Below are 14,012 nucleotides of genomic sequence, written 5' to 3'. Positions count from 1 at the left end.
AACTCTTGGGATGACGATATTCTACCCTTCAAACGGTGCCTTATCCGTGGTGCGAGGTATGTTCTAGGTATACTTTAGATGCAATGTGACCAACTGATATACGAACCGCAGCCATTGGGATGAGAAGACCAACGAGGTGCTTGTCCGATAAAGTTCACTGATGAGGAGCTGAAAACACACTATCGAGAGGGCGAAGGTTGGAATGAGCAAGCAGACTTTTGGGACGCACTGCGAGGGTTTGTGGACCGGGATGGGTGGACTTAGAATCAGGATTACGAACGTGCTTTTGAAACCTTCGTTCAACTTAGAGAGCTTGCATTACAAGATCTAGAGGAGATGAGCGATTTCATTTTGAAAAGCAGACATGGTGGGCTGCGAGAAATATCTCTGGATAGATCACGCCTTACCATCCACTTGAATCGATATTCTATTGCACCTGATCCACTTATGGCCTACTTGCCACGGGATGTCCTTGAGAAGATCCTATGTTAGCATTTTAGACTCAATGGCGAAGTTGTCTTCCAGTCTCAAAAAAAGCTCAAGGTGAAGAGCAATAGATGGACCCCTGATTCTTGAAACCGGGGAAACACAGCCACTGAGCCAACCATACTCTCTGCATATTCTCCGCGCTCTGGAAATGCGGTGGCACCGTGGCAGGGATTGGCAAGACAGCACTTGATAAAGAGCGGTTTCCCTCTTACAGCAGGCCTCAACTCTCTAGGAGTATAATTCGGTCTGCTGAGACTCTCGAGTCAAGAGGCCAGTGCCAGAAATCCAGAAAATTTCCCAAAGAACGGGGAATAGATCCCACTAGATAGACAATGGATGCTCGGTCGTCTGCACACCTTCTGGCAATGATCCTAATTAACTTTGGAAGATTGCAGGTGATGTATGTCCGGGTTTACGTATTACCCCATATGGAGATAGAGTGCTGTATGAAAGTAAGGACAGTTACCTACCATAGGTTTGGACCTCTTTTGGACAAATCACATCATTGAGAGGTTAATCGCATTTTGACATTGCCCCATAATTGCCGCTGATGATAGGACCGAGGAGTTCCCATATTGACTGGGCGACCCGAAGATCGTGCGGGGTAATCGACAGACCAGTAGTATTTGCAACGGCAGGTTGCTAGATCGCTCTCATTTTTGAGGTTGCTAGTGCAGAAAAGAAGGCTGGTATCATGATTATTGGAGATCCTCTTCCGCCACATGGGGGAAAATTTTTGATCATGCGACTTCGTAATCGTCAGAATGTGGGAATCCCTCTGTTACCTCTTGCGCTATGGACATGCTGCTCAACGATCAGTCAGAATCATGCAATCATGTCCACGAATATTCTGGTAGGGAAGGGAAGGTAGACACGCGACCCGAAGATAGTCAGCGTAATTCCATATATTTTGTTTTGCATGGTTGACCAGAAGTATCGCTGATCTGAAGGACGGAAACTGTGTCCTCTCTGCCTGCATTCGCTATCCTTGCTGCTATCCTCAATTACGTCCAGGACGCACTCGGTACAAAATACTTGCACAAGGTATCTATGTAGGGTAGATCCATGCATTGGGGAATGTTCTGTCCCACCAGAGCAGCCAACCATACTTGCCCGTAAGTGTTTACAATTATCCAGAAGCGACTTGACTAGGAGCCTATGTGGGCTACCTTACACAAGGGAAATAACCCCTATGCAGTCAGAGAAAGAGGTCTCCACAGCCCACGGATGGGTGCTGAATTGGCTCTATCCCACCTTATTCTTGGTCAATGCCCGGCCGCACTGCTAATGGACATAATGGAATGGATTAGCACTCGTAAACATACGTATCTAAACGCAATGGCTGAAGCTGCTGTGGTGAATAGCCGTCCATCATTCCAGCCATGCATGCAAAATCCGCCAAACCTAACGGTCAATACGAGGAGCTGAATAGGCAAGAGGATGTGCTCAACCGAAGAATTAGTGTAGACATGGACGATAGGTCGGACTACTTCTCTGGTTGGTTTCAACTGGCGTTTACCTTGGAAGTTGAATGCGAAGTGATCCAACACGGACGCCTTGATCAACCGACGGCAACTGAAAGTGCCAGATGCCGAGTATGGCGAAGCAGGAGCGCCATGATTGTCAACTCCCAGCCAATATTTTGAGGAACAGTCCAGTACCATTGCGACAAGCATAGACGAGGAAAGTCTCCGGCCATCTCTGAAAACCCTAGCAAAGACGCATGCCTTTGGGGGAGAGGCCACCAAGGTATCAAAATACCTTCCTAGAAGGAATCTTCAATGAACGACTTGGTGCCACCAGAGTCGACAATCAACTAGAGGCAAGCATCAAGCTCATATTGCCCAATTGGGATTGATTATAATGACTTGAGAAGGTTGCCGGATCCGTAGGGAAGCATAGAAAGTGATAGAAAGTCATAGAATCACAAGAGTGCCGTCAGCCAACAGATAAGAGATCTCTTTTTGTAGTGGCAGGGAAACAGACCACGAGAAGATGGCGTGGTGCGTTTTGTATGGTTGAGAGGGAAGGAGCTTATCGCGTGATGTCAGCTAGAGCGGTTGATCAAGATGATGTCCGCAATTGGAACCATGGTGATCGGGAAGGTAAACTGAAGTAGCTACCGAGTTGGACTAGACAAAGTCTCCTCAACAGTTCAGAAGGTACTGTGTACCTGCTTATCAGGAGGTATATGTCATGCTCTCCATGATTCGTATGCACCCTGACCAATCTTCCAGTCTGCTGTACTTGTGAGTCGGTCTCAGGGCAACAGCAGCAAGCGCATCAGAAACACGCAACGCCAACTGCAAGGTCAAAAAAGTCTACACTTTACTCCGTAGAGACACATGCATACAGAAAGGAAGCGGTCAAGCTTGGGCTAACGTAGGGTGCAGCTCAAGGGCCTATTCCCGCTCTCTCACCGCCGAGATTGTGCACTTTGATGGAAAGTCAGTCCGTCCATTCCTCTGCCAGCTGTTGCCAGGCATGCGCATCCAGCATGCATGCCAGCCACGGCCAAGCCGTTTTCTAGGTCCTTTCCTTGACGGCGAGTCGAGATTGTTGTCTTCACAGTGACAGGAGCGGCAGCCAGTCGAATATTATGATTAACTGACCATGCATTGTTCATTCCTCTCTCCTGATGAATGTGTCAAGTGTCACCCCGCCCGCTGCTGTGGAAATCTGATACATTGGTTTCTAGGTGTAATTGCTTTTTGGAAAACCCCCGCAAATTGATACAATTCCATGATTGCATGGATTGTGTTTGAGAATCCCGCGCGCCAAAGGCTGTTCAACGTTGATTGCGCAGATCAGGTATCAGTTGTGCGACACAGGGGGTATTGCTTTGCATAAGCAGTATTGGGACCATTTGAGCCGGGGCCATACACATGAAAGTCTTATTATTATGATCCAGGTACCTGTTCCTGTTCCTATGAACTGGTTATCCCATATCTAGACCTTCGTTTGACTTTAATTAATGGTGATATAACCTAGAGAAGTATGACAGGGATATCAATAAAAATACAGTAGTAATATGATGCTAAATGCTGATATCTGTTCCTGAAATGACGTTTCCCCATGCTTTTCTCTGTCTCTATGAGACAGTTTGATCATTATCCTTGACAACCCCCAGGCTTTCTTGGGTCTCAGACTCTCGAACCAGGTGATCATTGGTCATTGCGCTATCCGATTTGGTGTGGCGTCATGTAGCCTGAATTTAGTATCAATTCGGCGGCTCCCTATTGGTTCAGATTGCAGTAGCGGCAGTGCATGTAGCCGAAAATGGAGTAGCCTTACCACCACCGTTGCTCCGCCATCGGCGAGGGAATTACTGGGGGTGGCCCATGATGCATCATTGTCTTCCATCATCCGGTTGACTGGTTCACCACCGAGGGTCTCGCCCAGCATCGACTCCCACATCATTGTTTATCCATACTCAGCAACCCTTGATGGCAAAAGCCATTGCTCTAGATGGAAGCTGTGGTGCAATTGCAAAATGGAGATAGAAATGCCAACTGGCTACATTATGGGCTTTTTGAGATATTAACTACTCATGGTGCTAAGGTAGTTATTTTATTTTTTTTATCACTCTAATGAAGCGTGTTCTCTTAAGACCCTGTTTAGTCTTTGGACCTGCAGGAACTTGTTTAGCACCGTTGTCCCCTTTGATTATTTGGTACCTATTATGTACGATGGACGGAGTATTTCCAGGCATATCTGATTTGCTATCCAGCCTACCACAGCTGCGGAACTCAGTAAACCAAGAATCAAGACAGAATACTAGGTATCTTATGCTTTTATCAGCTGCTCCACAGCAGGTCTAACAAGTAAACTCTGTTATCTCTAATGCATAACCGCTGATCCAAGTAGCAAATGTACACCTTGCCCTGGGAATCTGGGACAAACGTAGCAGATTCATAAGCATGTCAAATTGATCATGAAAGTCGCAGCCTGAATGATTCGGATCCGAATTTAGGCATAGGGAGGGAGACTACAGAAGACAAAAAAATCAATTGACAGTGCTCAGGAATGCCTGGAGAGTTCTAATTCCTTTCGAGTACCTGGGTGATAATGATTTTAATTACTGGAACGCTACGGACTGATACATCGTCATGTGGCCAAGGGAACAACAGTCAATTAGCCGTTCTCAACGACTTAAGGTACCCAAGTCTCAATAATGGAGCTAGTGATTTAGATTTGTTTCCGTAGTTCTAATAATGAGGATATTCAAGATAATAATGGAGACGACAGTGATGATGACGAGGATGGGAGGATTTGCTGTTGTTACCTGCCCATAAGGAAGGATGAATCATTCAGGGGGGTGTGGGGCCATTTCCGAAAGCAGACTGGACCTCCTAGTGCCGCCTGCGACCAGCGCCCATCTGCCAGCAATCAGGAAGGGTGGGCCGACCGGAGATCACCCCTTCGCGCGTATTGTCGTTACCTCGTTACCTAAGTTACTTTACCTACCAGTCACCACGAGGACAACGTATTGGTATGGAAAGTATGACAGCAGATTGGCTCAGGCGGAATCCACTTTGGATCCGCCTCGAATGTCGTCCAGTCGCAGGACGTTTCGCGCTCGTTCGGCCGCTTTCTCTCCGTCACTGGCCTGTTACCTTACTTCCTGCTCCCCCAAAGGTTCCGAGTGCCGTCTTTGCCTTAGGTAACGGAAGTGTATGCCTGCTGCTTCCCACCCCTCCTCCCTTCCTATTACATAACCATAGCCGGCCCAACAACCTGACATTATTGCTCATCGCTGGTCTATAGTTGCAGTCATACAGTACCCGCAATCTCCTTATCCATCCTCTCCCCATCCCTATCGCCTCGTCTTCCCTACTCCATACTCCTAGTCTGTCCTGTTCCTTCTCTTCTTCTCTTCTCCCATCGTCTCTTTCCTTCTACTCTTCCTCTTCATCATCGATTCGAACCCGCCTAAGCTTTTAAATCGTCCATCCAGCACTACCTACATACCGACCTAATTTGCCACCTTCCGACCGTCTGCTCAACAACTCCTGTCATCCTTATCCCGATCAACCACAACCCTCACCAGCCTCCCTTCTTCTCGACCTCAACCCGTTGCGACTCGATAGTGCTTCTTAATACCTAAAATCAGATCAGGTCTCTGTTTCTCCATCTGTTCTGAGCAGGTGCACTCGTCTTGTCCGCTTCGAGCTCTCCTCACCGCTGTATCGTCTCTTTGGCCTCCCGAACACCTCCAGCTACCGTGACTCATACCGCTAGTCGACCACGGATAAGAAGTCATTTGTGACCAACCTTTCTGCGACTTGCAATTCATTCCAGTACCGTGCTGCATTGCAACAGATATACTAGGCGTGAGGGTATCGATTTGTTTGAGCGTGAGATCTGCCTCGCTGTCTGTCAATCTCCGCCAAACCGGGGCCGGGTGCTGATATCTGGTTCTTCGACTTTGTTGAAGACGCCTGATACCAGTTGTCCATTGCCTTCTCTGGCCCTTTCTATATACCAGCTCTCACTTCTGCAAGTATTGCATTGCACGCCCTCTGGAACTTATGACTTTTTAATCCTCGGCTTCTGAGTCACACCATCTTCCTCGCCCTTCAGCCTGGTGTTCGAAGGCAGCTTTATAAGTTACGAGACTTGTTTGTTATACTTTGGCATTAAGGTTACGATATCACGCAGCGTTTCTATCGTCTCTCAATTTCTTCTCACCTCACAACTTCTCGTGTCCTCCTACCGGACATAGCCGTTCACTCGAAGCTCGCTCTCTCTTTATTCTATTCACTCTCATTCTGTGAAACGATATACAGATGAACCAATAACGGTCTTTATTATTTCCTTGCCTCGTCAAACCCTCCTTGGGTACTCTGAACCGCGCTTCGCGCCCACTCTCATCTTTCCTTTTTGTTATCATCTCCGGTATTTATATGAAAGTCTGAGTCAACAATCGGTGTTTCGCTTTTCATCTCTTTCGATTCTTCTGTTCCCTTTATTTGTTGGTCCTCTTCGGTGGTGAAGGTCCTATTGGCATTGCAGACCTGGTTTTCTTCTTGATCATATTTTATAGCCTGGTTGCTTCTTCTTGCTTTCTGTTCTGCATTGGCCTTCCGAGAGGTCTCATACTGCCTCGTCGGCCTTACCTCATTTGTCTAAAGAGACTGCTCTCACGGACCGCCACCAATCCTCTCTTCCAACGGACCTCATACCTTTTTTCAAACGAACGTCGTGCTATCCAAACCATCCGCCATGGATTGCTTGAAGAACAACTTTGTCAAAGGCCAGCTTTTGGATGGTCGTTTTAGAACTGTGGCTCCCTTGAACCATGGATCCTTTGGTATGGTCTTTCTCGCTACAGATATCAAGACCGGCCAGGAAGTGGCGATCAAGTGTTTGACCAAGGCACCATCCGATGATCCATCGGCTCCATCTGCGATGGACGATCGTTTTGAAGAGCTTCATTGTCACAAGCGCCTTGCCTACCATCCGAATATCGTGAATCTTATTCACTCATTCGAGACGGAGGCTCATTTGTACCTCGTTCTGGAGTACTGCACCAACGGCGATCTTTATGAAGCGATTCGGCACAACCGCGGTCCGTTGGAGACGGAGCATGTTCGCGATTTCATGCTGCAGCTGGTTAGTGCCGTTGAGTTCCTTCACTCGAATGGCATGTACCACCGTGACATCAAACCGGAGAACATCTTCTTGACGCAGGACGGCACGATGAAGCTCGGTGACTTTGGCTTGGCAACTCGTGCTGCTTGGTGTCATGAAGCGTGCGTTGGAAGCGACCGCTACATGGCCCCCGAACAGTATGACCCGGGTACTAATGGCTATTCGCCTGCCAAGGCTGATATCTGGGCGATTGGCATCTGCTTGTTGAATGTCCTCTTCGCTCGCAATCCATTTGCAACCCCCACGGAATCGGACATCCTCTTCGCGGATTACGTTCGTGATCGCCAGTCTCTGTTCGACATCTTCACCAACATGTCCCAGGATACTTTTGAGATTCTGAGAATTGCCTTGGCCATCGATCCTGAGAAACGCTCGCTCGCCGGTGTCCGTGATACCCTCCTGCGGGCGGTTTCCTTCACTACCGACGATGAAGTATTGGACGATTTCTGCACTGACGACCGCGAAGTTGTTCCTGCAAGTGCCAACCGCGAGCCTCTCCGAACCCCTTCGGTCCAAACCACTTTTGCGCACCAAGGCGATTCTTTCCCCTGGGCCAAAGCTTTGCAATCCAGCCCACCCCAAGCCATTCGCCAGCTGTCTGCTATCCCCGACAACGAGAGCTACTCCGAAGACCTCTTCCCTGCCTCGGAAACGGCTGGTACGTCTTGGTTCTCCGTTCATCACGGCACTCCATCTATGGCATCCGTTCTCGACTCCGCCCTAGGTGACTCTTTCAAGTCTGCCGCCTTCCGTCCGATTGCCCCTAGGTACCCGCCTCCTTCGGATCCTGTGCCAATCACAGGTTCTCTTCCGAGCCATGCAGCCAAACCGGTACCTTCTCTGTCCATGGTATTTGGGCGGAACAAGACCGATCAGATTTCGAAGAGCTGGAGCGACCTTTGGGATGAAGATGAGGAATTCGAACATGAGGACGCCGTCTTTCAGGATCGGCACGAGGCAAACTCCCGTAGCTGGAGCCATGAGAGCAGCACCTTGGATGTTCCTACTCCCGCGACTGGGCTTCGTGAGCCCAAGTCGTCCTCGCTCCTCAATGCTCGTTCTTCTGCGCAGGAGACGCCTTCCACCAAGCCCGTCGATATTACTGCCAAGTCACCTCTCCCCAATGTTGGTACTCCCGCCATGAGTTCGGCTCCTCGCTTCTCGCAAACCTCACCCAAGAAGTCGAATCTGGACAAGTGGGCTGCACTAGGCGACAAAAGAAGAAACTACAAACCTACAGAAAGATCATTCGGCCAGCCGAAGTCTTCAAACAGCATGAGTTGGCGAAAGGATTGGGGCCTTGGCTCATCTGGATTCGACTACGGATCTTGGGCCAAGAAAGATAACCTCGCGCATCAGGACCGTCGGCGTCGCCCGTTCCCGGAGAAGGGTAAGCGCCGTGATGCAGTGGAATCTCCAAAGGCCGTCAAGCCTTTCATTCCCAGCGGTTACGATGGAAGCGTCGACGAGGATCTTGATCTTGTGGGTGGCTGGCACGACCTTCACCTCTAATGCCATCACCGTCATCAGCAGCATCGTCTCTTCCCCTTGTGTCAAATGTCCTTCCGTCCCGTTGTTGCGTCTTATCCATTTCTGGAAGAAGAGCAAAGAAAACCTATATACGCCACCCCTTTTTTTTTTTTTTCCCCCTTTTTTTGATTTCCTCTTCAACACTTCCCTCGCCTCTCTCCTATTTCCATTGAGAAAAACAAAGTGCACTCTCATAGATAGAATTTCTTCTTCGCGGCATTGGAGCGCGTGGTCATGTCTATCGTTTTTATTACTGTATATTATAGCTCGCTCTGGAGCATGCAAACGGTGGCGGCGAACGGTTCAAAAGTGACTCACCAGCGGTTTAACCATTGGGATTGTATTCCAAGGAGGTTGGGTGCTCTGTTCGAGTTCAACATTATGTGTTCACATACTCTTTCTTCAACATCAAATGGTGCAATGTGTGACGGTTTGGCAATGGCACAGGGGCAAGGAGCGATAATGCAGGGCGAAAGAGATGGATGGTTTACGTTCATCGCCTGCTATTCATCGAATCTTCTGCACGAGTCCGAAGGAAAAAGCGGGAAAAAAAGGAGGAAGCTGCGGGAATAGCGACTATTGTTCTCTTCCACTTTCTGTCTATTGTTGGCTCCTTCAAAAGAGCCAATGCACTGTACTGTATGTAGCTAGCTAGGTGGAACAGCTGATTAGGTAGGCTGTGAAGTGGACAATAATCCCAAGGACTAGTCCTGAATCAACAATTTCTCGTGAATCGTTTCTTGCTTTCATTAACTATTCCTCTAGTAATTCAGTTAAAAGGAGATGAATCACCGCTGTGCATATAGCTACCTATCAACTCCTCCATGGGGATGGCATTCTAGAGGCGGTGACGAGGGTGGAAAAGGCGGTCACACACTGTTGGACGATTGGAGACGGCCGCAGAAAGCCACCTCAACCTGATGCAGGGACGAATTCCTTTGCACATGGGCTGCAATTGTGGACACAGTTTCATTTTTCCCTCGGACATGTCGAATTAACACTGGCCGTCGTTGTCTAGAAAAGCAATATTTGAAAGCCTGCCTTTCGCACCTCTTTATTCGATCTTCTTTCATTCTTTGCGACAACTGGCCCAAGCAAGCGCGGCCGAATGCACGCGGTAAGCCCATGTATTGATAAGCCTTCTTTTTCTTACTTTCACTTTATTCTCCGGAGCGCTGACGCCATAATGCATTACTCATGATTTGCAGAGGCCCAATGTACACACCATGAATATGATCTAGTCGACTAATTCAAAATATCTTTCGACATCCCTTTATCAGTGGCGACTTCAGGGTCAAGTGTGCTAGCAGGAAGTTTAGGGGATAACGGCTTTTGACTGAGCATACCCTTTCTGCCCCTCTGTCACGCCGTGTGCATGATGCTTTGGGGCCGATGTGTGGGTGCATCTCTCGTTCATTTGGCCACCCTTGCCCTGCTTGCGGCTGGAGAAGCGGCACGAGAGCACTCACAGCCACTATGCCTGGCAAGGGGCTGGCGGGATACTGAGGCCGAGTTTATTCGGTGGCCTGTCTGCATCGAGACTCGATGGAGCAGGGCAGGAACTACGGTCACTGGGGGGCCTTCTGTTACGGTATCGACTATTTCAGACAGTTCGTCGCCGACCAGCGCCGCCAGCCCTGCGACTGAACAGCAACACCCTGGTCAGGAGCAAGAGCTGGACACAGATTCGCCTCTCGATAACGCCAACTTCCTATCCTTTGAAGATTGGAAGAAGCAGAATCTAGCAAAGGTTGGCCAGTCGGCGGAGAATGTAGGGGGAAACCGGCGTGGTGTGGTGGCAGGGAATGAGAGCCGACGACGGCCTACAGGGATCAGCAACGCGCTGGATTCGCTGGGGGAAGACGCGGAGATTGAGCTTGACTTTGGTGGATTCGGGGCTGACGCGCCGGAGGCCGCGCGACCGCCGTCGTTTGGCTCGGGGGTTCAAATGGGAGAAAGCGCGGGGTCAACTGATAGTGGACTTGGTGGGGATGGGAGTGCCCCATCTCCTGGAGTTCTGCGGTCAGGCGGCTCGCGCAGGAAAGACGCTGGGACGACGTGCAAGGAGCGCTTTAATTACGCCTCCTTTGACTGCGCTGCTACGGTGCTCAAGACCAACCCCGAGTGTCAGGGCTCGTCTTCCGTACTGATCGAGAATAAAGACAGCTACATGCTAAATGAGTGTCGGGCTAAAAATAAGTTTCTGATTCTCGAGCTGTGCGACGATATCCTGGTGGACACTGTGGTTCTTGCAAACTACGAGTTCTTCAGTTCTATCTTTCATACCTTCCGGGTCAGCGTTTCGGATCGATATCCGGCAAAACCGGACCAGTGGAGGGAACTGGGGGTTTTTGAAGCCAGGAACACCCGTGAAGTTCAAGCCTTCGCGGTGGAAAACCCGTTGATATGGGCTCGGTATCTGAAGATTGAGTTTTTGACGCACTACGGAAACGAGTTCTACTGCCCTCTGAGTCTCATACGCGTCCATGGGACGACAATGCTGGAGGAATACAAGCATGATGGCGAGGCCAGTCGAGTTGACGATGAGATTGTTGACGAGACTTTGGAGCCGGACCATGCCGCCACTGACGCGGAGATTGTAGAGCAATTTGAAAATCCATCCGACGTTGGTGCCGAAACTCGTGAAGGCACGGGCAGGAAAGTGCAGGCTCAAACCCAGGATACTTGCCCGAACCCAGCACAAGGGCTGGAGAGGCTTCTGGCGAATTATGTAGATTCTGAGACATGCAGTGCGCAGGCTACACCGACGAGACCTAATGGCCAGGAAAGAACTGACGCAGCTGTTCAACATGACTCGCCTTCGAGGGACACTACGCCACCGGGACCTGAGGACTCTGTGCCTATTGTGCCCGGTGAAGATAATGGTACCAAAGACGCACCCGATGCTCGACGAGCTGCTGGACAGTCCGGAGCTGACGGCACCCCTTCTCCCGCTTCGACGGCAACCATATCTGAGCCCGTGCAGCACGATACCACGTCGGAAGCAGACCAGAAATCTACAGCCTCATCCCAGGAAGAACAAGTTCCTCCAGTAGACTCAACCAAATTTTCTGCAACTCAACCACCATCGCCTAACCCGACTACGCAAGAGTCGTTTTTTAAGTCTGTCAACAAGCGGCTGCAGATGCTGGAGTCGAACTCGACTCTGTCTCTTCTATACATCGAGGAGCAGTCGCGTATTCTGCGTGATGCGTTTAGCAAAGTCGAGAAGCGCCAGCTGTCGAAAACCTCCACCTTTCTCGAAAATCTGAATGTGACTGTTTTGAATGAACTGAGACAGTTCCGCGAACAGTATGATCAGGTTTGGAAGACGGTTGCGTTGGAGTTTGAAACCCAGCGCATCCAATATCACCAGGAGATATTCTCCTTGAGTGCGCAGCTGGGTGTCCTGGCAGATGAACTTGTCTTTCAGAAGCGGGTCGCTGTGATTCAAAGCATTATGGTACTCTTCTGCTTTGGCTTGGTCTTGTTTTCTCGGGGTGCAGTGAGCAGCTATATGGAGTTCCCCAGCGTGCAAAATATGGTGTCTCGATCCTATAGTTTACGATCGTCATCTCCACCATTTAGCTCGCCCTCCATGAGTCCCAGTTCTACCAGGCCGACGTCCTCATATCGTGGTGGCCACAGAAGGAATATTACAGACGACACGCAGGACAGTGCGCCGAGCCCCACTATCGCATACTCGCCGCCAACACCAACGTCGGAGACATCAGTGCCATTGGAGTCCATAGAGAAACGAGAACCATCTCCATGTCCTGGCGATCTTGAATTGCCAGACATCGAACCTCCTCAGTTCCGGTCGCAAAGTAGCCCTCCTGTCTTGAAGAGTGGCGAAGACAGCGACGACGGGGGTTCAGAGGCATCTGGATCCATGGAGGCGTGAGCACAAGCACGCACCTATTGGGCCAGCGACACGGCTCGGGGATGCTCGACATGACCTCTAGCCTCATAAGGAGAGCATTGTCTGAAAGACGAGCGGCTGTCACTCGGGCAATGGGCGGGTACAGAGTCATAAACAGTCTTTGTTGCAGATTTCGACGGCCCGGAATGCTAACTCTTGCCATTCCTGAGGGCTGGCTTACAAGCTGAGTTCTCAGGTTCAGCTGAACGCTAATCCAGCTCTTTGTCACCAGGACTTGCTCAGAATCAACCGAGTGACGTTGACTGGGGAACACTGGCCTCATGTGACTCCTCTATTTTCTCTATTCGGCAAGAGTACTCTGTACTCACTGCTGTAAACAACGGATGACGCAGTGGATGATCATTATATTTTCGTTTTATCTGTGTACGTTTTAGGAGTGTTGTATAGGACAGGGGCGGTTGTACACTTGTATTCGATATCATTGTATCTATGTTTATAGTATGTTTAGATACCGCTATGATTATGATTTGAATGACAGACGATGACCTATCGATATTCAATCATTATTTATTATTCTCGTTGAGCCTTCTCGTATCTGTTCATATGATGTCAAGCATAGCAATGTCAGGGTTCCCGGTGGCACACTGTAGTTGCCATGACAACAATCGGCACGGTTTTTCTTTCTCTGCTTATCCATCACTTCCTCCATCCAAGGTCATTCATTCTGCATTCATTCTACATATTTCTCATACATTACAGTCATCTCCACGATCTACACTCAGCACAGGACTTATAATCTCTTGCTGAAAGCTCCCTGTGAATACAAACGAGAACGCAGAAAGCGCGTCTGAAAATTCCACCCCTTTGTATACAATGGACTCCACACCCAACGCCCCTCTGGCCGACCGGTCAACAAACACCCACCTCGCTGCCGCGAACCAGGACAAAGTGAACGAGCTTAAGTCCGCATCGGGGAATCCGGACTCAATGGAGTACCATCGGTCAGTCCTGCAGGGTAAACTGCAGAACGAAGATAAGTGAGTTTTCCCGAAGTGCTTGACACCCGATTACTCTGGAGAGATGCGACGGGACGGGCAGCAAACTCTGTTCTCGTCATAAATCGTGCATTATTATTATGCTGGAAGGAAGATTTGAAGTACATGTCTGACAGTAATTGTGGACAGAAACCAAGCGAGCTATGTTTCTCCATCGGATGATATCATGAGTCCCTGCTCGAAGAAGCTGAGTGATCTGAAGGGCAAGCGCTTCAAGAAGTATGTCACCTGCTTGAGTCTGAATATCATTATTATATTTTATCTTTGAAGATGATGCTAACAGAAATATGTACAGTGCTGGAAAGCCTCAGTCGCTCTTCGCCAAGCTGGGCAAGAAGAACTTTGAGCAGAACACGGCGGAACATAATAACAAGAACCTTGGAGATGACAATACGGCCTAG

General features: G+C 49.4%; 3 protein-coding genes across 3 annotated transcripts; all 3 read left to right on the top strand.

Moving 5' to 3' along the window:
- Window positions 1-6,714: 6,714 nt before the first annotated feature.
- Aud_006274 (putative serine/threonine protein kinase) lies at window positions 6,715-8,655 on the top strand (the record flags this gene model as incomplete). Its single annotated transcript, XM_043291177.1, has 1 exon — window positions 6,715-8,655. One exon carries the CDS (start codon window positions 6,715-6,717, stop codon window positions 8,653-8,655), a length of 1,941 nt encoding a protein of 646 aa, XP_043147112.1.
- Window positions 8,656-10,048: 1,393 nt separating this feature from the next.
- Window positions 10,049-12,577, top strand: Aud_006273 (Sad1/UNC domain protein; the record flags this gene model as incomplete). Its single annotated transcript, XM_043291176.1, has 1 exon — window positions 10,049-12,577. The coding sequence occupies one exon, from the start codon at window positions 10,049-10,051 to the stop codon at window positions 12,575-12,577; it is 2,529 nt and encodes an 842-aa protein (XP_043147111.1).
- Window positions 12,578-13,429: 852 nt separating this feature from the next.
- On the top strand, window positions 13,430-14,012 carry Aud_006272 (Spo12 family protein; the record flags this gene model as incomplete). The annotated part of the gene is made up of 3 exons (XM_043291175.1): window positions 13,430-13,593; window positions 13,741-13,830; window positions 13,907-14,012. The coding sequence occupies 3 exons, from the start codon at window positions 13,430-13,432 to the stop codon at window positions 14,010-14,012; spliced, it is 360 nt and encodes a 119-aa protein (XP_043147110.1).

Source organism: Aspergillus udagawae, assembly GCF_001078395.1.
Source record: "Aspergillus udagawae IFM 46973 DNA, scaffold_4, whole genome shotgun sequence".
NCBI lineage: Eukaryota > Fungi > Ascomycota > Eurotiomycetes > Eurotiales > Aspergillaceae > Aspergillus > Aspergillus udagawae.
The sequence above is the reverse complement of the archived record's forward strand: the minus strand, read 5'-3'. Positions and strand labels throughout refer to the sequence as shown.